The sequence below is a fragment of the Salvelinus alpinus genome, chromosome 31, assembly GCF_045679555.1.
Source record: "Salvelinus alpinus chromosome 31, SLU_Salpinus.1, whole genome shotgun sequence".
NCBI classification, from domain to species: domain Eukaryota; kingdom Metazoa; phylum Chordata; class Actinopteri; order Salmoniformes; family Salmonidae; genus Salvelinus; species Salvelinus alpinus.
Window position 1 is genome coordinate 35,508,925 of NC_092116.1, and position 26,801 is coordinate 35,535,725.

Below are 26,801 nucleotides of genomic sequence, written 5' to 3' on the forward strand. Positions count from 1 at the left end.
ATATGGATGACCAGGGATGTTCTCTTGGTAAGTGCCCGATTTTGACAATTTTCCTGTCCTGCTAATCATTCAAAATCTAACGAGTACTTTTGGGTGCCGGGGAAAATGTACGGAGTAAAAAGTACATTATTTTCTTTAGGAATGTAGTAAAGTAAAAGTTGTGAAAATATATAAATAATAAAGTAAATTACAGATACCATAAAAAACGACTTAAGTAGTACTTTAAAGTATTTTTATTTAAGTTCTTTAAACCGCTGCCAATACACAGACTCACGATTTTGTGTCCCAAAGCTAGATGCAGCTTATAGCTGAAATCAGAACTTACAATACTTGTGATGCATTAAAAAGTACGACGGATAAACAAGCAAGTGTTTGTTTCTTGGCTATTTGGGAGAGAATTTAAGCGTTATTATTATTACTACTGTATAAATTAAATCGAACATAATTCTAATTTCAAATGCTTCGTTTGTAAATTATGTCTGAGTGTTGGAGTATGCCCCTGGCTATCCGTAATTTCAAAAAAATAAAAACAAGAAAATGGTGCCGTCTGGTTTGCTTAATATGGGGAATTTAAAATTAATTATACTTTTACTTTTGATACATAAGTATATTTTAGCACTTACATTTACTTTTGATACTTAAGTATATTTTAAACCAAATACTTTTACTCAATTAGTATTTTACTGGGTGACTTTCACTTTTACTTTAGTCATTTTCTATTAGGGTATTTCAACTTTTACCCAAATATGACAATTCGTTACTTTTTCCATCACTGAGTATTGGTTGTCCATCACATATGTTGCGTCCCAAAGCTTGGTGCATCCGTAGTTCGTCAATAAGTCATGCATGTTGCCTGCAGTGTGGTAAGGCGGCCACACCGGGCACTGTTGAGTATTTAGTTTCGCCGCGGTTTCTACTCGGCGCAAACAGATCATTCGCATTTGACCCAGTTTCTGACTTCCACGAACGCAGCTCTCTCTTTTCGCTTCAGATCGTCAACGGTAGCTAGCAGGCTGTAGAAACCAAGAAAACGGTCCAACCAGATAAGAGGGGGGAAATGGACATGAAAAAGAGAATTCACCTAGAACTGAGAAATAGGACGCCGTCGGATGTAAGTATATGATTTAGCTAACATGCGACACCAAAGTTTACTGTGTGTGGAAGTCATGTCGAGCACATGGGGTCCTCTCAGAAGCCTGCTGCTGGAAATCGACTTTCTTTACCTCTACGTTTTCTCAAACTCAGTTCTGATGAGATAAATATGTATATTGTACACTAACTAGCTAATGCCATTGGATGCATTCGTTTTGGAGCGCTAATTTATCTATATACGTTAACTTAGCTGAATCACTTTACAAGTCAAACCGGACCCGTGAGGTAAACAGGAAAATGGCTAACAAAATGGTTAGCTACTATCACACAAAAAATACGGTTTTTGGTTTTTATATTGTTAGCCATCTGCTGTATTTTTTTGGTTTAATATAGATGTATATTTTGTAACAATCAACCTTACTATCAAAGTAAAGGCCAGCACACTGAACATCACTGCGAACGCTAGCTAGCATTACGTTAGCCATTTTAGCTAGCATAGTGGTAGCCATTTTTTTCCCATAGGACTCAACGTGTTGGGCGCGTATATAGCATGTCGGCTAGTTACCAAGAAAGCGAATCTTTAGATTATTTGTTTTGCCGGTTATATCTATAGCTATGAATATTGCTTATTTTGAAATGATAGTAAATGTACACAGCCACGAACTGTTTGGGTACACTTTGACCAGTTAAAACCGTCCGTTAGCTAGCTGGCTAGCAACGTAACTTTAGTGGCTATGTTAGTTAGCTAGCTACTTTAGGTGGCTAGGTAACATTGGGGGGATTCGATTATGCTGAGCTGTGGGGCACCGGACTATGGCCGTTGACGTGAACTGGCAAAAGCGGTGAGGGAGGAGCGCCATTCTCAAATCGAACAATAATCTGCGCCGCTCGGTCATGTTGGCAACATTGTGCGTCGTCCAGAAACGTACATCACTTTTCCATAAAATATTGTTTTCTATGTAGTTTTCATTGGGAAGGCAGTTTGCGTTTGATTATGAAAAAAATAAATAAAAACATTTAAACAAAAAAAAATGCACGTCAACGCAGAATCCTTATCATGACTCCCATGCTTTGAACCGACTTTTGAGCGGGCCACTTGGCTCATGCCCGGAAGGCAGCCCGGTTCCAAAACGAAAGCAACCAAATTTCACCAGTGCAAAACACGCCTGCCCGGGGGAAATTAATCGAGTCCCCTCACCAGCTATCTACGTCACGTGCACACAGTTTACAAACAGTTCTGCTTATAAACATGGCTACTTTTCAGATGCCAAATAAAACCGATTCGAAACACAAAATCCCCCATTTGCACCTTTTGATAGAAATACGTGTAAAAAGAAATATTCAAAATAACTACTGACACAAACGTTTATTTATCCCCCTCCCTTTTCATACCCCTGTTTATCTCCCGGTCCTTCTCTTCTAGGTTCAGGAACTTGTCCTGGATAACTGTAGGTCGAACGAGGGGAAAATGGAGGGCATAACGGAGGAGTTTGAGAACCTGGAACTGTTGAGTCTCATCAACGTCGGCCTCATCAACGTCTCAAACATACCCAAACTGGGGAAATTAAAAAAGGTAAGGTTAAGGTTGTGGCCCAATTGCCACCATGTTTATTTTACAGGGCACTACACTCGAACAGGGCCCATACAGCCCCATATTCACGTCAATCATACCCAAACTGAGGAAAGGTAGCATCACACTAAACCAGCATGCAGCTATTGTTGAAGGGGATGTTTTAAACAAGGGAAACCATCACTGTAAACCAGCATGTAGGGGATGTTTTAAACAAGGGAAACCATCACTGTAAACCAGCGTGTAGGGGATGGTTTAAACAAGGGAAACCATCACTGTAAACCAGCATGTAGGGGATGTTTTAAACAAGGGAAACCATCACTGTAAACCAGCATGTATGGGATGTTTTAAACAAGGGAAACCATCACTGTAAACCAGCATGTAGAGGAAGTTTTAAACAAGGGAAACCATCACTGTAAACCAGCATGTAGGGGATGTTTTAAACAAGGGAAACCATCACTGTAAACCATCATGTATGGGATGTTTTAAACAAGGGGATTTCCTTTCTGTTTTGGCTTCAGACCAGCTGAACTTCTCTTTTAAAATGTTGTTTAATCCAGCAAAACATTTCAGTAATTTTAAATGACTTCGTGAACTAGGCCCTTGGGAAGATGGGTAATAATAGAATAGTGTACATTGTCATAGATCGTAATAATCTGTTTTCCTTTTAAAGACCAGTTTAAATGCATAATTAAGTCATAACAAAGTGTATCATTTCACCATGTCACATTACACAAACAAGAAGCTTCTGTTTCCCCCTAGACTGAAAATAAATAATTTAATGTTTCCTCTTCTTCTTCTTCTGTAGTTGGAGCTGAGTGACAACAGGATATCTGGTGGTTTGGAGGTGCTGGCTGAGAGGCTAGTGAACCTCACACACCTCAACCTCTCTGGGAACAAGTTCAAGGACATCAGCACACTGGAACCACTGGTGGGTGTTGACTGTTACTGAATAAGACCCCTGGTGGGTGTTGACTGTTACTGAATAAGACCCCTGGTGGGTGTTAACTGTTACTGAATAAGACTAGTGATGCACTGATTAAAAAAATAAAAATGGCTGAAACCTATATCCAATATTTTCTGTGCTCAAAAAACAATACCGATGACCGATATTAACATTTTTTGCAGCTTTTTAAGCATTCTAGTACAGTTAAATAGTTTAAACACACGGCCGCAGCGGTTTAAGGCACTGCATCTCAGTGCAAGGCGTCACTACAGTCCCTGGGTCGAATCCAGGCTGTGTCACATCCGGCCGTGATTGGGAGTCCCATAGGGCGGCGCACAATTGACCTAGCGTTGGCCGGGGTAGGCCATCGTTGTAAATAAGAATTTGTTCTTCGTTGACTTGCATAGTTAAATAAAGGTCACACACACACCACACTGACCAAAAAGTTATTTTGTTGTCATTAACGTATGTCCGTCCGCATTACCACAAAAATATATATCTTTCACTTACTTGCTGTGCTGTTTCGTTGTTCAGCTATTTCATTTTCAACCAGGATGTCTCATACTATGGAATGACGTCTGGGTCTTTGCGTGTCAAATAACACGATTTGACGTGTCCAAATAAGCTTGTTGACCAATCAGGACCTGAATATGACTGCACGTCACATAATTTAACGCATAAAAAAAAAAAAGGGGTGTTATTACACATTGATTACACTCACTCGTATTTCATATATGTCACACTGATTCATCGATACGTATGCTATGATGCTGGTAAAGTTTTCTCGTACGCAAACAGTGCTGGTCATAACAAAAAACTAGCTAGCTAATAGATGCAAGCAATGTTCTTCCCATGAACACATAGCAAAACTACAATCTGTTTCAGTAGCTATAGTTACCTAGGTGTCATCTAAAATGACCCTGATTTTATAAGTCAGTTCTTATTTAATTAATGGTGGTCGGTCCCCATCTATGTGAAGCTAGCCACAATAAGGATTAGCCACAATAGTGGACTTTGCAGTTAGCCTTCAAAATAAAAGTATGTCATTGACAGTGATGCGGATGAATACAAATAGTAGAATTATGCCGTAATTAAATAGATTGTGCTGTACGAGGTTGGAATGTTATATAAAATAAACAAAATACAATATTTTGTTAATTTGACAAATCTAAAATCCCACTGGATTCTACTTTAGCATTGCGTTGGGGGCATGCTCATTCCACTATACAGCCTTACCTATGGATTGTAGATCAATGACATGGGGTATCAGTCTACTCAGTGACACCCAGAGGACATTAGCAGCGTAGCTCTTATTGCAGGACTCTGAAACAACTGTGAATTGAGCCACATTTATTGTCAACCTACTATGTGGATTGAACACTATTCCAGAGGAAAAACAGTACTGTGTGGATGTTTCGGAGTCTGATAACTCTGAGGAGGACGTTGGGGGGAAAATATATTGGGTATTGACTAGACTGATACCCCCATAACATTGATCCCCAATCCTTGGGTAAAGCTGTATAGTGCAATATGAATGTCAATACACACAATAGGCTGACTGGAGAGGTGATTTCACAGTCCCACGATAAGAGCAACGCGTAAACTCTTCATAGTCGATTAGACTGATGCCCCATTTCATTGCTTCACATTCCAACCTTGTTTAACATTATCTAGTTTAAATACGGCATGATTCCACCAATTGTAACCGTCTGCATCACTTTCAGGGGTGCTTTTATTTGAAGTTTCTACTGGTCATTGTTTTCAGGCTGGTTGTATTGGTGCTAGCTAGATACCAAGCTAAAGCTAGCTACCCCAGAAGTTGCGGTCGAAACAAATGATGCTTTGTTACCAACGCGGTATTGAAAACACATCGTTTGTGGCCGGTGTTTGCATGTTTTCTGGGTTTTCTTGTACCGTTTTGACAGTGCTACTGATAGTAGTGGTGGCTCTTGGCTTGGAAATTGTGTTATTTGACTCGTCAAATGGCCGATACCGACGTTAGCATTTTTAGCTAATATCGTCCGATTCCGATATGTTCACCGATATATGGTGCATCCCTAAATAAGACTACTTGTGGTTGTTGGAACTGTTACTAAGACCATTCTAGCTGGGAATATGACTGGTTATAACCACTTATAACTTGGAATAAGACTGTCATAGCTCTTAAGACTTATAACCGTGAATACAACATTTATAGCTTTATTTATACCCTTGCTTTAAACCCTGTTTACATGAGACTGTTATAGCTGGGAATAACACTGTTATAACCTCTCCCTCGTTTAGAAAAAGCTTCCCATACTGAAGTCCCTGGACTTGTTTAACTGTGAGGTCACCAACCTGGGAGACTACAGAGAGAGCATCTTCAAGCTCCTCCCACAGCTCACGTACCTGGATGGCTACGATATCGAAGACTGCGAGGCCTCCGACTCGGACGGCGAGGGAGACGGGGTCGAGGATGAAGATGACGAAGGTGAGACTTCCTGAGAGGGAACTTACGGGGCGGCAGGTAGCCTAGCTGTTAAGAGCGTTGGGCCAGTAACCGAAAGGATGCTGGTTTGAAACCCAGAGCCTGCACGGTGGGAAAATCTGTCTTTCTGCCCTTGAGCAAGGCAGTTAACCCCCAACAACAACTGTTCCCTGGGCCCTAAGCCCCCCCCCCCCCACACTTCTCTCTGATTCAGAGGGGATGGGTTAAATACGGAAAATTAGTTTAGCGACTGACTAGGCATCCCTCTTCCCTAAATTCTTAAAGAAACATCAACTGCAAGGTTGACAAATGAGCAAAACATCAAGGGACGTCCTATAATAGCTAGTTTCTGTCTGCGGAAATGGACACGGTCCCAGTGTCTCTATGAATCTGGGTAGGCAGATGAATGGGTGTGGTTTATCATGTCTCTTTATGAAGTTGCTGAGATTACACTATATAGGGCAGGGATTATCTAGATCCAGCCCCCGGTTGTTTTAAATATATTTATTTATTTTTGAGCAGATGGTCAGGGGGGTCAGAACCATAATAATTTGTAGTCTGCAAATGAACTGCAAGAAGCCCCGAACAGATACAGTATTTGACTAAAACAATCATTTCAAACCTGCCTTTAAGGATACGATCACATCTCTCTATGTATGTGGGAATATTTGGGAACAAATTTCCTCGATTTTAAAATCAGTTGGCGCTGATTTCGTGATGTTTTTTTTTTTGTATTTTATGTCCAACAATAAATCCCCCAAAATAATAACTTGGGCCCATAGGCTGCCAGTATCACGCTAATTGAAATGGCACTTGACTGAGCTGTTGTCGTCTCTGGTCTGTCCTGTAGGACAGAGGGGGAAGAGGGAGAGTCTATGGTCTCTGGTCTGTAGAGAGGAGGGAGGGTCTAATGTTGTTTTTGTCCTGTGGAACAGAAGGGGAGGAGGGAGAGTCTGAAGAGGAGGAGGATGAAGAGGAGGATGACGAAGAGGTCGTTGCAGAGGAAGATGATGACAGTGGGGAGAGTGGAGAGGTAAGAACACGGATGTCATGTTGAATACACATATGTTACATGTTTAGCAGATGTCTGTGCCAATAAAAAGATTGACCTGGTGCTTACTAACTGAATAGTGAAACATTAATAAATATAGTCTCGCAATGCATTCGTAAAGTTTTCAGACCTCGACCTTTGCCACATTTTGTTACGTTACAGCCTTATTCTAAAATGGATTAAATAAAATACAAATTCCTCATCAATCTACACACAATACCCCATAATGACAAAGCGAAAGTAGTTTTAGACTTTTTTTGCAAATGTATTAAACTAACCATATGTAAGTATTCAGACCCTTTGCTACGAGACTCGAAATTGTGCTCCAGTGCATCCTGTTTCCATTGATCATCCCTAAGATGTTTCTACAACTTGATTGGAGTCCCACAGTTGACAGCATGTCAGAGCAAAAACCAACCCGTGAGGTTGAAGGAATTGTCTGTAGAGCTCCGAGACAGGATTGTGTCAAAGCACAGATCTGGGGAAGGGTACCAAAAAATGTCTGCAGCATTGAAGGTCCCCAAGAACACAGTGGCCTCCATCATTCTTAAATGGAAGAAGTTTGGAACCACCAAGACTCTTCCTGGAGCTGTCCGCCCGGCCAAACTGAGCAATCAGGGGAGAAGGGCCTTGGTCAGGGAGGTGACCAAGACCCGATGGTCACTCTGACAGAGCTCCAGAGTTCCTCTGTGGAGATGATTGTCCTTCTGTAAGGTTCTCCCATCTCAGCAGCACTGAACCAATCAGGCCTTTATGGTAGTGGCCAGATGGCACCTAACCAAGATTGAACTCTTTCACCTGAATGCCAAACCTGCTCCAGCGCCCCCAGGACATCAGACTGGGGCGAAAGTTCACCTTCCAACAGGACAACGACCCTGAGCACACAACCAAGACAACGCTGGACAAGTATCTCAATGTCCTTGAGTGGCCCAGCCAGAGTCCGGACTTGAACCCGATCGAACATCTCTGGAGCGACTTGAAAATAGCTGTGCAGCGACGCTCCCCATCCAACATGAGAACTTGAGAAGAATGGGAGAAACTCCCCAAATACAGGTGTACCAAGCTTGTAGCGTCATACCCAAGAAGACTCGAAGGCTGTAATCGCTGCCAAAGGTGCTCCAACAAAGTACTGAGTAACGGGTCTGAATACATATGTAAATGTGATATTTATTTTATATATATATATACACACACACACACACATTTGGAAAAATGTCTGTCTAAACATGTTTTTGCTTCGTCATGGGTTATTGTGTGGTAAGGTTTAGGGGGAAAATACAATTGAATCCATTTTTAGAATAAGGTTGTAACGTAACAAAATGTGGGAAAGGTCAAGGGATCTGAATGTGCTGTATAGTGCTCCCATAATTTTAATAGGTGGACACTAACTTATAACACATTTTTCTAATTTGAGACAATAAGGATATTGATTGACTGCTTGTTACAGTGAATAGGTCATACGGGTTGTTGAATCTCTTATAGAGAAAGATGCTGTCCGGGGTGTTCAGAGAGTCGGGGACATTGAGGTTTTATGATGCGTTAAAATGACACTACACCATTCTGACAGCCATGGTAGCGCCCCATTAGCATTACATTGGGTGGGGGGGGGGGGGGGGGGGGTGTAATATTTCAACCAGGCGTGTCAAAGACATGGCCTAAATTGAATCTGTGTAGAAACAATAATGGACTTTGTCCTTGTGTTTTTTTCTTGGCTGTTTACGTTTTTGTTCACAAGCTTTTTTTTGTTTTTCAATGTTAGTTTGAGCTTCGACTGATAGCGAGGAGATGTTATCTACTACTAGTCAGATCCAAAATCCTGTCAGACACACGCGGTGACTCGTGTGTCTCCGTTACCACGGTAACCTTCCGTTCTTAGTGGCGGCTGAACATTTTAGCTGTGTTTTTGAATACCCATACTAACGCACTGTGTACTACATTATGAGTAGTTTAATTTTAGGATACCGTAAAGGAACGGTATCCTTTCAGTTGAGCGTACTAGCTATTCGCCTGTCTGCCCGGATGTTGACGCTGTTGCTATGCAACCTCTTGCTAGCTAGTTAGCGTAACAAATTACTAGTTAGACATTTTACGACTTCAGGTGTGTTCTTTAATTAATTCTGGAGTGCCAGGTTGAGCTCGTAAAAATTCAGAGCGTTGTGCGTTTTGTAAATTCACTGCGTTTCGCTCTCGCAGCGCACACTGGACGCTCGGGCCTAGGACTAGTGTTGATTTGAGCGTTCTGACCTTACAGCGGAAGTCAAGCACCCAAGCTAAAGTTGGCTAGCTTGCTAGTTACTTCCGATTGAATCGGCATGACCGATTTTAAGTTTTCATAACAATCAGTAATCGGCCTTTTTGGATGCCGATTATGGCCGATTTTATATTAAGATCCACGAGGAAATTGAGTTGCAGGCTGACCACCTGTTATGCGAGGGCAGCGTCAAAAGGACCTTGTGGCAGCAAGCAGCCATGGTAAGTTGCTAGCTAGCATTAAACTTATTTAGAAAAACAATCATTCTTCACATAATTACTAGTTAGCTACACATGGTTGATGATATTACTAGGTTAACTAGCTTGTCCTGCGTTGCATATAATCAATGCGGTGCCTGTTAATTTATCATTGAATCACAGCCTACTTCAACTTTGCCAAACGAGTGATGATTTAACAAAAGCACATTTGCGGGGGGGAAAAGCACGATCGTTGCACAAATGTACCTAACCATAAACATCAATGCCTTTTGTTAAAATCAATACACAGACATGTATTTTTTTAATCCTGCATACTTAGTTAAAATAAATTCATGTTAGCAGGCAATATTAACCAGGGAAATTGTCACTTTTCTTGCGTTCCGTGCAAGCAGTCAGGGTATATGCAGCAGTTTGGGCCGCCTGGCTCGTTGCGAACTGTGAAATCCATTTCTTCCTAACAAAGACCGTAATTAATTTGCCAGGCTTTTACATAATTATGACATAACATTGAAGGTTGCGCAATGTAACAGCAATATTTAGGGATGCCACCCGTTCGATAAAATACAGAACGGTTCCGTATTTCACCGAAAGAATAAATATGTTGTTTTCTAAATGATCGTGTCCGGATTTGACCATATTAATGACCAAAGGCTCGTATTTCAGTGTTTATTATAATTAAGTCTGATTTGATAGAGCAGTCTGACTGAGCGGTGGTAGGCGGCAGCATGCTCGTAAGCATTCATTCAAACAGCACTTGACTGCGTTTGCCAGCAGACCTTAGCAATGCTAAGCCTATCAACTCCCGAGATTAGACTGGCAATACTAAAGTGCCTATAAGAACATCCAATAGTCAAAGGTATATGAAATACAAATGGTATAGAGAGAAATATTATACGCATCATAATTCTTATAATAACTACAACCTAAAACTTCTTAACTGGGAATATTGAACCACCAGCTTTCATATGTTCTCATGTTCTGAGCAAGGAACTAAAACGTTAGCTTTTTTACATGGCACATATTGCACTTTTACTTTCTTCTCCAACACTGTTTTTGCATATTGTTATTTATGTGTTAAAATAAGTGTTCATTCAGTATTGTTGTTGTCAGTTATATATCGTCCAATTTGAATCGGTATCGTTTTTTTTGGTCCTCCAATAATCGGTCGACCTCTATGACCATTTTACTGGCCCTCGCAGAGCTGGTTAGGCAGTTATCATGTTATCCAGAGCGTTGGTGACTAACTGTGCTGCTGGCAATAATTTAATTATATTATACATTTTAATGTATACAAAAATTATATATTTTTTTGTCAATTTGTTAACTGACACCGGCCATATTCAACTGGTGTTGAGCACTCGTAAATTCATTATTGTGCGCTCTGGTACACTCAGACGAGACTGCTCTGAAATCGGAGTAGATAGCCAGAACGGATTTACGAAAGAACCCGAATGTCCATTGAGAACACACAACTATACCATTTAGCTAAGAATGATGGGAATAATCAAGTCAATAAACGTTGGGTAGTTAATATACTGGCAAGTTTGATGTATAAGTAGCCAACTAGCATACCGGAACATACTGCTGTAATGATAAGCTGTGTAGTTCGTAAGGACAGCGTAGCTAACCAATTGTCAGCCAACATAACGTGTAACTTATTTGAAAAGGAATTACTTTATTACATAGCTCAATTTTGTTAACGTTTGTCATAATTAGTTCAAGCAATTAAATTCGCTCTCGTTGTACTTCGGCTGCATATGTTCCCGACCGTTTTCTTCAAATCTGAAAACGATGTGAATCCATGCCCATTTCCTGAAGAATTGCATTATGGGCCCTAAAGTATGGAACTAGTGTCGTCTGCGTGTATATTTTGGCTATATTTAGTATGACATCCGGGAACTGTTTGCATACTAACCTATATCCATACTATGACTGATAAGCATGCTATATACTCAATTTACGTCACAAATAGTACGGTTAATGTGGGTAGTATGAGTATTCCAACCCAGCTTTTTTCTGATATTTTGGTCAAAAGACTCGTCATGAAATTGGGCAATATCGTATTACTTCTTACTAATATATTTTTTTTAATTTTAGAAACGTTAAGCGTGGTATTTTTTTAAAATTTTATAATTATGCCGGGAAAAATTTGGCTGATTTTTAAATTGGAGTGGCTGGTAGGTAGATTCTTCCATCTACATGCCACATTTGCTGGTGGACTAAAGTTACTTTTAGGCCCCTGTCACTCCAAGCCCTGTCCCCTTGTCACTCAAGGAGAGTCTCAAGCACTTTCTTGCTGTTCACTCTGAATGGTCAGATGCTGTTGTTGACATGCTTCCTTAGCAAGTTGTGGCTAAAATAAATCGTGTTAGCCGCTAATCGCTAGCTAACTTGCTAAATGTATCAAGAGTCAGAGCAAACTTAGCTAGCTAATACAGCCTGGTACTAGTGTAGGCCTAGATAAGCATGTTAGGTTAGAAAACATGGAATGTAACATCTAATTAGGGTCACCTGGAAACACTGACCAACACTTTGGTTCCTACCCTGTCAACATTTCTTCCCTAATTTATTAATTTATGTCAAACAATGTATTCAAGGTTCTATAGAATTTGAATATCTATACCACTTCCAAGTTTCCAACAGTTCCTGTCATGCAGCTGTGCGTGGTGTGGAAATAATGATTGAAGTCCAGGAGATATATAAAAATTCTGGAAATGATTTTTGATTGAAGTTGTATTGAAACGTATAAAACAATCAGAATGAAGACTAATTTAAAATCCCTGAACGAAAAATATAAACGCAACAATTTCAAACCTTTTTACTGAGTTGGATGGATTATCTTGGTAAAGGAGAAATGCTCACTAACTGGGATGTAAATACATTTGTGCACAAAATTGAGATGTTTGTTTTTTTTACCTATGAAACATGGGACCAACACGTTGCGTATTTATATTTTTGTTCCGACGGGAACTTTTAATATTCAAGAACATGTAGAATAATGGGAAGATTCTACCGTACAACCAAAGCAGTTTTTTTTTTTGAGAAGGTGCTGGAGTCAAAACTGTATAAACAGGAACAAGTCTCAGCACACTTGAAATGCATAAAATGGCATCATACTGTTAAAAATATATATATATCGTGGTATGACATTTTGGCCATATTGCCCAGTTAATTCAAAACGTTGAATTAAGTACAGGCTCTGGTGCCACCTAGTTATCGTTTCTGATATACACATGTTGGTCGTTTTCACAAAGCAGGATCAACAAGTTAGCCTGCTAATGTTAGCTTAACCCTGAAACTACACTGGAGACGCTAGCTTAACCCTGAAACTACACTGGAGACGCTAGCTTAACCCTGAAACTACACTGGAGACGCTAGCTTAACCCTGAAACTACACTGGAGACGCTAGCTTAACCCTGAAACTACACTGGAGACGCTAGCTTAACCCTGAAACTACACTGGAGACGCTAGCTTAACCCTGAAACTACACTGGAGACGCTAGCTTAACCCTGAAACTACACTGGAGACGCTAGCTTAAACCTCTTAGCGCACCTTTGGCGGGATAATTGTCATCAACAACCGCTGAATTGCAGAGCGCCGAAAAAAATAAATAAAAAAAATGCTAAAAATATTTATATTCATGAAATCAAAAGTGCAGTATAGCAAAACACAGCTTAGCTTGTTGTTAATCCACCTGTCGTGTCAGATTTTGAAAATATGCTTTACAGCGAAAGCAATCCAAGCGTTTGTGAGTTTATCGATCACTAGACAAAACATTACGAACACCTAGCAGCAATGTAGATTGTTCACGAAAGTCAAAAGCAATAAAATGAATCGCTTACCTTTTGATCTTCGGATGTTGCAATAAAATTAATCGCTTACCTTTTGATCTTCGGATGTTTGCACTCACGAGACTCCCAGTTACACAATAAATGTTCCTTTTGTTCGATAAAGATTATTTTTATATCCAAAAACCTCCATTTGTTTGGCGCGTTATGTTCAGTAATCCACCGGTCTTGAAGGGCAGACGAAATTCCAAATAGTATCCGTAAAGTTTGTAGAAACATGTCAAACGTTTTTATAATCAAACCTCAGGTTGTTTTTAACATAAATTTCAACCGGACGGTAAAGTAATTGAATACAGGACAGAAATAAAAGCAAGCACTAATCAAGGACACCGACGCGATTTGATAAATCTCGCTCATTTTTCAGAATAAAAGCTTGACACTATGTCTAAAGCCTGGTCACAACCTGTGGAAGCCATTGGAAAAGGAATCTGGTTGATATCCCTTTAAATGGAGGATAGGCAGGCAATGGAACAGGGATTTTTCAAAATAAGAGGCACTTCCGGGTTGGATTTCCTCAGGTTTTCGCCTGCAAAATCAGTTCTGTTATACTCACAGACAATATTTTGACAGTTTTGGAAACTTTTGAGTGTTTTCTATCCTAATCTGTCAATTATATGCATATTCTAGCATCTGGGCCTGAGAAATAGGCCGTTTACGTTGGGAACGTTATTTTTCCAAACATACAATTTTTGTATCCTAGCGTCAAGAAGTTAACCCTGAAACTACACTGGTGAGTACAACGAACAAACTGTTTCTCTCTCTCTAGGAGGGGGAGGTGAACGGAGATGTTGACGATGACGATGATGAAGACGACGATGACGAAGACGACGAAGAAGACGGTTAGTAGCGTTATACACAATCCCAAGTGTCCTCTAGTCTCATTTCGGTTTCCAAACTTCCATTGAAATGTTTTAATTTGGCTATGTACATGCATACACGAAGGCTGTGATCCCAAATGGCACCCTATCTGGTCAAGGTAGTGTACTACATATGGAATAAGGGGCCGTTTGGTACACAGCCGTACGCGTTGTTCGTTTGGGGACCCATATCTAAATGTTCTCTCTCTCTCTCCAGAAGAGGATGACTCTCCAGTGAAAGGAGAGAAGAGGAAGAGGGAGCCTGAAGATGAGGATGAAGATGATTGAGTGTCTCCCCCCCCCACACCCCTCGATATCTGAGACCCCTCAATATCTGACCCCCACACCCCTCGATATCTGAGACCTCCTGATCCCTCAATATCTGAGACACCTCCATATCTCAGATACCCCTCTTTGGCCTTTAGTTGCCCTCTTACTGCCGCTATCACCCGTCTCCCCTTTTCCCCCAAAGCCTCCAGCCAACCTAGTGGCACCCTATTCCCTATAGAGTGCACTACTTTTGACCAGAACCCATAGCCTTGAAAAAGCCTATAGGGTCACAAGTAGTGCACTATATAGGGAATAGGGTGCTATTTGGTATTCAACCCTACATGCACCCCTTTGCTTGAGTTGCCCTGTGTCGTAGTAATTGGGGAGGGGAGGGGGGGGGGTCTGGGTGGAATCCCGAAACAACCGAGTCTTTCGTCACCGCACAGCATTCTGTGACATCACCGGGCGGGAGGGTCTCTGTCTGATGTCGTCGTGATATTACCGCCGGCGTTCCAGAACGATGTCACCGGGTGGGGGGGGGGGGGGGGGGGTCTGTGATGACGTCATCAACTACTTCAGAGATTCTGTCTGAAAACAACCTTGTGTGCACAGACGAACAACAAACCACCCAACTTTCCTAACGGGGACAACTCGTCGACCTCGGATGTGTCCCAAATTAATCCCTGTTTAGTGCACTGCTTTTGACAAGGGCCCTTTTTTTTGTTAAAAAAAAAGAAGCGCCTGGTCTAAAGTAGTGCACTACTTAGGGAATGGGGTTGCCATAGGGGCCTGGTCTAAAGTAGTGCACTACTTAGGGAATGGGGTTGCCATAGGGGCCTGGTCTAAAGTAGTGCACTACTTAGGGGATGGGGTTACCATAGGGGCCTGGTCTAAAGTAGTGCACTACTTAGGGAATGGGGTTGCCATAGGGGCCTGGTCTAAAGTAGTGCACTACTTAGGGAATGGGGTTGGAATGGGGTTACCATAGGGGCCTGGTCTAAAGTAGTGCACTACTTAGGGAATGGGGTTGGAATGGGGTTACCATAGGGGCCTGGTCTACATACTGAATGGGGTTCCTTGTGAGACATTAGCTAGAGTTTCGTTTCTGCCACCAGAGCTTTTTAAAATATTTTTTTCAGAGGACTTTTTGTTTTGTAATTTGTCAGTGCTGTCTGTCTCTCCTCCCTGTGTTTCGGGTTAGGATTGGACCGGAGGTAACATCACTCTGGCTTACGTCTCAAATCACACCCTAATCCTTAGGGTGCACTACATAGGGAATGGGGTTGCCATAGGGTCCTGGTCTAAAGTAGTGCACTACTTAGGGAGTAGGGTGTAATTGGGGACGTTCTGTGTACACTGGCTGGTTGTGGCTGTTTTTTTTACTTTCTGTAAGCAAAAAAAAAAAAAAAAGACAAAACATACAAAAATTGACTTTGTAAATAAAATCTTAACATTTTGCTTCTTGTATGTTATTTCTCTTTCTGTTTGGGTTTATTTTATTATCTAATGAGCGATGGCCTCCATTCGACACGCATGGTCCCACTCTAACGGAGACCGCGTTCACAGCTGTACGTGTCAGCCATGGACTAGACAAACGCCTCCATTCGACACGCATGGTCCCACTCTAGCCGAGACCGCGTTCACGTCTGCTCAATCGGAAATGTTTACGTATCAGCTAACCACATACGTTAGATGACGTCGCAAAATATACGCGCGCTTCAATGTGGCAGAATTCCATGAGTACTTGTGATGCTGATTGGCCAGATGGCTGTCAACAACGACAAACTGCCACGTGGTGAATCGTGACTCGTTTCATCTTGTTACCATGTCGATGCTAGTATGGTTAAAATTCACTAGCTAACCAACCTTAGTATGTGAGAGAAGTGCTCATTGTGCCAATGTATTTGTCAATCTAAGCCAACTGTCTGTTTTGCACCATAGTTGCACATGCCTCGGTTTTGTTGCTGAACTAACAGCCTGTCTCTAGCAATCTGGTGCCGACTGCACAGTCTGCCGTGGCACGCAACCATTGGTGGATGCCTGCAATGTCTGAGCAAGGGAACTACAGGGTTCTGGGCTACAACAAACGTGGTGAAACAGCTGGGGATCCCAGAGGAAAGGTTTGAGAACCACTACGTTTAAACTCACATTCTAGAACTGATTATAGTTAAACTCCGGGACCGGCCAGCCTCATCCCACGGACCAGAGCTAGAGGAATAATGTTCCCTGACCAGAGCTAGAGAAATACTGTTCCCTGACCAGAGCTAGAGAAATACTGTTCCCTGACCAGAGCTAGAGAAATACTGTTCCCTGACCAGAGCTAGAGAAATACTGTTCCCTGACCAGAGCTAGAGAAATACTGTTCCCTGACCAGAGCTAGAGAAATACTTTTCCCACGGACCAGAGCTAGAGGAATACTGTTCCCACGGACCAGAGCTAGAGGAATACTGTTCCCACGGACCAGAGCTAGAGGAATACTGTTCCCACGGACCAGAGCTAGAGAAATACTGTTCCCACGGACCAGAGCTAGAGAAATACTGTTCCCACGGACCAGAGCTAGAGGAATACTGTTCCCACGGACCAGAGCTAGAGGAATACTGTTCCCTGACCAGAGCTAGAGAAATACTGTTCCCTGACCAGAGCTAGAGAAATACTGTTCCCTGACCAGAGCTAGAGAAATACTGTTCCCTGACCAGAGCTAGAGGAATACTGTTCCCACGGACCAGAGCTAGAGGAATACTGTTCCCACGGACCAGAGCTAGAGAAATACTGTTCCCACGGACCAGAGCTAGAGAAATACTGTTCCCACGGACCAGAGCTAGAGGAATACTGTTCCCACGGACCAGAGCTAGAGAAATACTGTTCCCTGACCAGAGCTAGAGAAATACTGTTCCCTGACCAGAGCTAGAGAAATACTGTTCCCTGACCAGAGCTAGAGAAATACTGTTCCCTGACCAGAGCTAGAGGAATACTGTTCCCTGACCAGAGCTAGAGGAATACTGTTCCCACGGACCAGAGCTAGAGAAATACTGTTCCCTGACCAGAGCTAGAGAAATACTGTTCCCACGGACCAGAGCTAGAGAAATACTGTTCCCACGGACCAGAGCTAGAGAAATACTGTTCCCACGGACCAGAGCTAGAGGAATACTGTTCCCACGGACCAGAGCTAGAGAAATACTTTTCTATCTGACCAGCCAACAACCAACCAAGGCTGGTTTGACTGGAATATTAAATAATCAGATGTCATGGGACAAAGTATCTGTCTCATCACCAACCCTTCTCTCTTATTGTCTACTTCAATTTTTTTTTTTATATAAAAACATGGTCAAATATAAAACAGTTTCTACTGAGCTGTAGCATTAAGAATACGCTCTTTTTCAAGTTAAGATATGACATGGGCTAATCTGCATTTCTTTGGATCAGTAACTTATTTTTTGTGAGGGCGTATGGTGTTTGTGTTGATGAGTTCTGTTGGCGTAACTTTTACACCTTTTGGACACAGAAGACACTCTACAGGAATGACGGGAGTCCATCCAAATCCTCTTCGATCCTTGGACCCGCTCTGCTCATGCTAAGGCTGTGTTGAGACAATGATTTATCAGTGAGCCAAGCCCTGCTCAGATAATCCCTGGCATTGTGTCGCTCAGTTGTCGTAGTCCTGCTGCAAATGTACATTGTCCCAGACGTGTTGGCAGACACAATGTAAGTTACGTCTCTCTAACTCCCCTGAATACCTCTGTTGATCCTACAGCTATTGTATGCAGTAATCGTGAGCCTATAAACCGGTGTTGCACCGAGGCGGTATGCCCTTGTAGGAAGACCCACTGTGTGCAGCTCACCCTGTACTGTCGGCACAAACATAAATATCACGTCTATCTCCGATAAGCCTCCCATAAAAGCAATAAAAAAAATCAAGAATCCCAGAAAAGTGCAAAACAAAAAAGGCCACATTAACATAGGTTTATGAAATGGATAACTTCCTAATAACAGATAACATTCATATACTGACTATCTCTGAAAACTCAGATAATATACTTTGATAAGAGTGGTAGCGATACATGGCTTCAGCAGCTTCAGAAGAGAGACAGGAATGCCAATAGTGGAGGTGTAGCCGTTTTATGTTCATTTTATGAGTCATATTCCTGTAAAGATTAGAGAGGATCTCGTGTATAAGAGATCATACAATATGTTTTGTAGTGATTCCTATGTTGAAGATGTACATAATATCTGTTGGTCTCTGGTGTGTAATAAGGAGCAACCAAGACGCTTTACACATTTATGAAACGACGTATTCCAGTTACTAATAAGACTTGAACAATTTTATGACTGAGAAGGATGAGGCAAAAGGAATGGCAAATAAGTCTGGCTGCACAGCCGATTGGCCAAACGTACTGCAAATTGAGAAATCGTGACTAAACTTAAAATAAGAAAAACTGTACTATGAAAAAAATATATATTATATAGACATTTTGGGCAAGAAGGCAAACTCAGCTCCATCATTCATTGAATCGGATGTCTTTTTCATCACAAAACCCATTGATATTTCCAACTACTTTACTTATTTTTTTAATTGGCAAGATTAGCAAATTTAGGCATGACATGCCAACAACAAATTCTGAGCCTACACATCCGTGTATAACTGACCAAATTCTGAAAGAAAAGCAAATGTAATTTTGAATTCTGTAAAATTGAGTGTGGAAGAGGTGAATTTGTTGTTGTTGTCTATTAACAATGACAAGACACCTGGATCTGACAACTTGGATGGAAAATTACTGAGGACGACAGTAGACTATATTACCACTCCTATTTGTCATCTCTTCAATGTAAGACATACAGGAAATACAGCCTACAGGAAATACAGCCTACAGGAAAGTGTGTTCCCTCGGGCCTGGAGGGAAGCAAAAGTCATTCCACTACCCAAGAATAGCAAAGCCCCCTTTACTGGCTCAAACAGCCAACCAATCAGCCTGTTACCAACCGTTAGTAAACTTTTGGGAAAAAATTGTGTTTGACCAGATACAATGCTATTTCACAGTAAACAAAATTAAGAGATTTTCAGTACGCTTATAGGGAAGGACACTCAACATGTACAACACTTACACAAATGAGTGATGATTGGCTGAGAGAAATTGATGATAAAAATTGATTGTGGGGCCTGTTTTGTTAGACTTCAGTGCAGCTTTTTGACATTATCGATCATAGTCTGCTGCTGGAAAAACTTGTGTTATGGCTTTACACCCCCCTGCTATATATTGTGGTTTGAGAGTTACCTGTCTAACAGAACACAGAGGGTGTTCTTTAACGGAAGCCTATCCAACATAATCCAGCTAGAGTCAGGCATTCCCCAGGGCAGCTGTCTAGGCCCCTTACTTTTTTCAATCTTTACTAATGACCTGCCAATGGCTCTGAGTAAAGCCAGTGTGTTTATGTGTGCTGATGACCCAATACTATACATATAAGCTACCACAGCAAGTGAAATCACTGGATCACTTAACAAAGAGCTGCAGTCAGTTTCAGAACGGGTGGCAATAAATCATTTCGTCCTAAATATACATGAAACTAAAAGCATTGTATTTGTGACAAATCTAAACCCTAAACTAAATCTTGTCATGAATAACGTGTAAATTGAGCAAGTTGAGGAGACTAAACTGCTTGAAGTAACACTGGATTGTAAATTGTCATGGTGAAAACATGTTGATACAACAGTAGCTAAGATGGGGAGAAGTCTGTCCATAATAAAGCGCTACTCTGCCCTCTTAATTAACAACACTATCAACAAGGCAGCTCCTACAGGCCCTAGTTTTGTCGCACCTGGACTACTGTCCAGTTGTGTGGTCAGGTGCCACAAAGAGGAAAATTACAGTTGGCTCAGAACAGGGCAGCACGGCTGGCCCTTAAATGTACACGGAGAGCTAACATTAATAATATGTGAATCTCTCCTGGCTTAAAGTAGATGAGGGATTGATTTCATCGCTACTTGTATTTGTGACAAGTATTGACATGTTGAAAGCACCGAGCTGTCTGTTTACCAGAACACAGCTCAGACACCCATACATACCCCACAAGACATGCCACAAGAAGTCTCTTCACATTCCCCAAGTCCAGAACAGACTATGGGAGGTGCACAGTACTACATAGAGCCATGACTACATGGAACTCTATTCCACATCAGGTAACTGATGCAGAATCAGATTTTTAAAAACTGATAAAAATACACCTTATGGAACAGCGGGGACTGTGAAGAGACGAACACACAGGCACACATACACATGATAACATACACGCTATACGGGTGGCAGGTAGCCTAGTGGTTAGAGCGTTGGACTAGTAAGCGAAAGGTTGCAAGATCGAATCCCTGAGCTGACAAGGTAAACATCTGTCGTTCTGCCCCTGAACAAGGCAGTTAACCCACTGCTCCTAGACCGTTATTGAAAACAAGAATTTGTTCTTAACTGACTTGCGTAGTTAAATAATTGTAAAAAATGTACACATGGATTTTGTGTGGTAGTAGAGGCCTGAGGGTACACACTTAATGTACTGTAATGTTGTTAATTGTATAAACTGGACAAAATGTATTTGCTGGACCCCATGAAGAGTAGCTGCTGCCTTGATAGGAACTAATGGGGATCCTTAATAAAATACAAAAATTGGTTGAATCAGAAGGTGGCTCTCATGTGGTTGGTTGAATCAGAAGGTGGCTGTTATGTGATTGGTTGATTCCAAAAGCTGCTCTCACGTGATTGGTTGATTCAGAAGGCTCTTCTAATGTGATTGGTTGAATCATTCAGAAGGTGTCTCTCATGTTATTTCTGGTGTTCTTTATCTCCAGTTCCAGCTGTGTGATCTGGACCTACACAAAACCACACGGTGATCTGATCAAAGGTTATCCCCTGATATCATACACACCAGACCAGATACCACACCAGACCAGATACCACACCAGACCAGATACCAGACCAGACACACACACACCAGACCAGATACACACACCAGACCAGATACACACACCAGACCAGATACACACACACACACACCAGACCAGACACACACACCAGACCAGACACACACACCAGACCAGATGCACAAACCAGACCAGACACACACACCAGACCAGATACACACACCAGACCAGACCAGATACACACACCAGACCAGATACACACACACACACACACACACACACACACCAGACCAGACACACACACCAGACCAGATACCACACCAGACCAGATACCACACCAGACCAGATACCACACCAGACACACACACACCAGACCAGATACACACACCAGACCAGACCAGATACACACACCAGACCAGATACACACACACACACACACCAGACCAGACACACAAACCAGACCAGACACACACACCAGACCAGATACACACACCAGACCAGATACACACACACACACACACACACACACACCAGACCAGACACACACACCAGACCAGATACACACACCAGACCAGGCACACACACCAGACCAGACACACACACAGCACACAAATCAGACCAGAAACACACACCAGACTAGACACACACACCAGACCAGACACACACACTAGACCAGATACACACACACAGCACACAAATCAGACCAGACACACACACCAGACCAGATACACACACCAGACCAGACACACACACAGCACACAAATCAGACCAGAAACACACACCAGACCAGACACACACACCAGACCAGACACACACACAGCACACAAATCAGACCAGAAACACACACCAGACCAGACACACACACCAGACCAGATACACACACCAGACCAGACACACACACCAGACCAGACACACACACACAGCACACAAATCAGACCAGACCAGATAAACACACCAGACCAGATAGACACACCAGACCAGACACACACACCAGACCAGACACACCAGACCAGACACACCAGACCAGACACACACACCAGACCAGACACACACACAGCACACAAATCAGACCAGACCAGATAAACACACCAGACCAGATAGACACACCAGACCATACACACACACCAGACCAGACACACACACCAGACCAGACACACACACCAGACCAGACACACCAGACCAGACACACACACCAGACCAGACACACACACCAGACCAGACACACACACCGACCAGACACACACACCAGACCAGACACACACCAGACCAGACACACACACCAGACCAGACACACACACCAGACCAGACACACACACCAGACCAGACACACACCAGACCAGACACACACACACACCAGACCAGACACACACACCAGACCAGACACACACACAGCACACAAATCAGACCAGAAACACACACCAGACCAGACACACACACCAGACCAGACACACACACCAGACCAGACACACACCAGACCAGACACACACACCAGACCAGACACACACACCAGACCAGACACACACCAGACCAGACACACACACACACCAGACCAGACACACACACCAGACCAGACACACACACAGCACACAAATCAGACCAGATACACACACCAGACCAGACACACACACCAGACCAGACACACACACAGCACACAAATCAGACCAGACACACACACCAGACCAGACACACACACCAGACCAGACACACACACAGCACACAAATCAGACCAGACCAGATAAACACACCAGACCAGATAGACACACCAGACCATACACACACACCAGACCAGACACAAGACCAGACACACCAGACCAGACACACACACCAGACCAGAGACACACACAGCACACAAATCAGACCAGACACACACACCAGACCAGATAGACACACCAGACCAGACACACACACCAGACCAGACACACACACCAGACCAGACACACACACCAGACCAGACACACACACCAGACCAGACACACACACCAGACCAGACACACACACCAGACCAGACACACACACCAGACCAGACACACACACAGCACACAAATCAGACCAGATACACACACCAGACCAGACACACACACCAGACCAGACACACACACCAGACCAGACACACACACAGCACACAAATCAGACCAGATACACACACCAGACCAGACACACACACCAGACCAGACACACACACAGCACACAAATCAGACCAGACACACACACAGTACACCAATCAGACCAGACACACACACACCAGACCAGACACACCAGACCAGATACTCACCAGACCAGACACACACACACACAGTACACCAATCAGACCAGACTAGAGGTCGACTGATTAATCAGAATGGCCGATTATTAATTAGGGCCAATTTCAAGTTTTCATAACATTCGGTAATCGGAATTTTTGGACACCGATTTTTTTTACACCTTTATTTAACTAGGCAAGTCAGTTAAGAACACATTCCTATTTTCAATGACGGCCTAGGAACGGTGGGTTAACTACCTTGTTCAGGGGCGGAACGACAGATGTTTACCTTGTCAGCTCGGGGATTCGTTTTTGCAACCTTCCGGTTACTAGTCCAACGCTCTAACCACCTGCCTTACATTGCACTCCACGAGGAGCCTGCATGGCAGGCTGACTGCCTGCAGCAAGAAGCCAAGGTAAGTTGCTAGCTAGCATTAAACTTATCTTATAAAAAACAATCAGTCTTAACATAATCACTAGTTAACTACACATGGTTGATGATATTATTAGTTAATCTAGCGTGTCCTGCGTTGCATATAATCGATGCAATGCCTGTTAATTTCTCATCGAATCACAGCCTACTACGCTAAACGGGTGATGATTTAACAAGCGCATTCGCGAAAAAAGCACTGTCGTTGCACCAATGTGTACCTAACCATAAACATCAATGCCTTTCTTTAAAATCAATACACAAGTATATATTTTTAAACCTGCATATTTAGTTAATATTGCCTGCTAACATGAATTTCTTATAACTAGGGAAATTGTATCACTTCTCTTGCGTTCCGTGCAAGAAGTCAGGGTATATGCAGCAGTTTTGGCCGCCTGGCTCGTTGCGAACTGTGTGAAGTCCATTTATTCCTAACAAAGACCGTAATTAATTTGCCATAATTGTACATAATTATGACAAAACATTGAAGGTTGTACAATGTAACAGCAATATTTAGACGTAGGGTTGCCATCCGTTAGATAAAATACGGAACGGTTCCGTATTTCACTGAAAGAATAAACGTTTCTTTCCCAAAATGATAGTTTCCGGATTTGACCATATTAATGACCTAAGGCTCGTATTTCTGTGTGTTTATTATATTATAATTAAGTCTATGATTTGATATTTGATAGAGCAGTCTGACTGAGCGGTGGTAGGCAGCAGCAGGCTCATAAGCATTCATTCAAACAGCACTTTCGTGCGTTTGCCAGCAGATCTTCGCTGTGCTACAAGCATTGAGCTGTTTATGACTTCAAGCCTATCAACTCCTGAGATTAGGCTGGTGTAACCGATGTGAAATGGCTAGCTATATAGCGGGGTGCGCGCTAATAGCGTTTCAAACGTCACTCGCTCTGAGACTTGGAGTAGTTGTTCCCCTTGCCCTGCAAGGGCAGCGGCTTTTGTGGAGCGATGGGTAACGATGCTTCGAGGGTGGCTGTTGTCGATGTGTTCCTGGGGCGAGGAGAGGGACGGAAGCTTTACTGGCAATACTAAAGTGCCTATAAGAACATCCAATAGTCAAAGGTATATGAAATACAAATGGTATAGAGAGAAATAGTCCAATAATTCCTATAATAACTACTACCTAAAACTTCTTACCTGGGAATATTGAAGACTCATGTTAAAAGGAACCACCAGCTTTCATATGTTCTCTTGTTCTGAGCAAGGAACTTAAACGTTAGCTTTCTTACATAGCACATATTGCACTTTTACTTTCTTCTCCAACACTTTGTTTTTGCATTATTTAAACCAAATTGAACATGTTAAATTATTTGAGGCTAAATTGATTTTATTGATGTATTATATTAAGTTAAAATAAGTGTTCATTCAGTATTGTTGTAATTGTCATTATTACAAATAAAGAAAAAAATTGGCCGATTAATCGGTATCGGCTTTTTTTAGTCCTCTAATAATCGATATCGGTATCGGCGTTGAAAAATCATAATGGGTCGACCTCTAGACCACACACACACAAATCAGACCAGATACACACACCAGACCACACACACACACACCAGACCACACACACACACACACACACACACACACACACACAAAAACACACACACACACACTGAGTGTACAAAACATTAAGAATACCTGGTCTTTCCATGACAGACTGACCAGGTGAATCCAGGTGAAAGCTATGATCCCTTATTTATGTCACTTGTTAAACCCACTTCAATGTAGATGAAGGGGAGGAGAGGGGTTAAAGAAGGATTTTTAAGCTTTGAGACAATTGAGACATGGATTGTGTATGTGTACCATTCAGAGGGTGAATGGGCAAAACAAAAGATTTATTAAGTCCCTTTAAAGGGGGTATGGTAGTAGGTGCCAGGCGCACCGGTTTGTGTCAAGAACTGCAATGCTGCTGGGTTTTTCACACTCAACAGTTTCCTGTGTGTATCAAGAATGGTCCACCACCCAAAGGACATCCAGCTAACTTGACACAACTGTGGGGAAGCATTGGAGTCAACATGGGCCAGCATCCCTGTGGAACGCTTTCGACACCTTGTAGAGTCCATGTCCTGATGAATTGAATCTGTTCTGAGGGCAAAGGAGGCTGCAATTCAATATTAGGAAGGTGTTCTTAATGTTTAGTACACTCAGTGTATACGCACTGACCTTTCTCTGGTTGAGCTGGTCTCTCAGCCCCCTGATCTCCTCTTGTTGCCTGTAGAACGCCTGTAGGAGCTGTAACACACAGAAACACACTCTGAAACACACTCCGAAACACACTCTGAAACACACTACTCCGAAACACACTACTCCGAAACACACTACTCCGAAACACACTACTCCGAAACACACTACTCCGAAACACACTACTCCGAAACACACTACTCCGAAACACACTACTCCGAAACACACTACTCCGAAACACACTACTCCGAAACACCTCTGAAACACACTCTGAAACACACTCTGAAACACACTCTGAAACACAATCTGAAACACCTCTGAAACACACTCCGAAACACACTCCGAAACACACTCTGGAACACACTGAAACGCCCTCTAAAACGCCTCTAAAACGCCTCTAAAACCAGAGGAAAATCAGATTTTGAGTTTTTTTCTTAAGACTCTACAAAACTGGCTATA

General features: G+C 42.4%; 2 protein-coding genes across 2 annotated transcripts in view; one reads left to right on the forward strand and one right to left on the reverse strand.

Annotated features, from left to right (window-relative positions):
• The first annotated feature begins 867 nt into the window (after window positions 1-867).
• On the forward strand, window positions 868-16,028 carry LOC139561865 (acidic leucine-rich nuclear phosphoprotein 32 family member B-like). The gene is made up of 7 exons (XM_071379206.1): window positions 868-1,111; window positions 2,516-2,665; window positions 3,471-3,593; window positions 5,892-6,078; window positions 7,011-7,108; window positions 14,210-14,282; window positions 14,518-16,028. The coding sequence occupies exons 1-7, from the start codon at window positions 1,058-1,060 to the stop codon at window positions 14,586-14,588; spliced, it is 756 nt and encodes a 251-aa protein (XP_071235307.1). The 5' UTR covers window positions 868-1,057; the 3' UTR covers window positions 14,589-16,028.
• A 2,639-nt stretch (window positions 16,029-18,667) lies between these two features.
• The window catches only part of LOC139561864 (coronin-2A-like), a 26,069-nt gene continuing 17,935 nt past the window's right edge, over window positions 18,668-26,801 (reverse strand). The window contains exons 12-13 of the mRNA XM_071379205.1: window positions 26,325-26,393; window positions 18,668-21,420 (exon numbers count right to left, since the gene is read on the reverse strand). Coding sequence (XP_071235306.1) covers window positions 21,355-21,420; window positions 26,325-26,393 — 135 coding nt within the window. The 3' untranslated portion in view covers window positions 18,668-21,354. The remainder of the gene's footprint in view (window positions 21,421-26,324; window positions 26,394-26,801) is intronic.

What these genes read in the sequence shown, in the direction of transcription:
- LOC139561865 (XM_071379206.1), top strand. Translation starts at nt 1,058, where the DNA reads ATGGACATGAAAAAGAGAATTCACCTAGAACTGAGAAATAGGACGCCG. An exon ending in AACTGGGGAAATTAAAAAAG is followed by an intron (nt 2,666 to 3,470) that starts GTAAGGTTAAGG and finishes CTTCTTCTGTAG; the next exon opens with TTGGAGCTGAGTGACAACAG. An exon ending in ACAGTGGGGAGAGTGGAGAG is followed by an intron (nt 7,109 to 14,209) that starts GTAAGAACACGG and finishes CTCTCTCTCTAG; the next exon opens with GAGGGGGAGGTGAACGGAGA.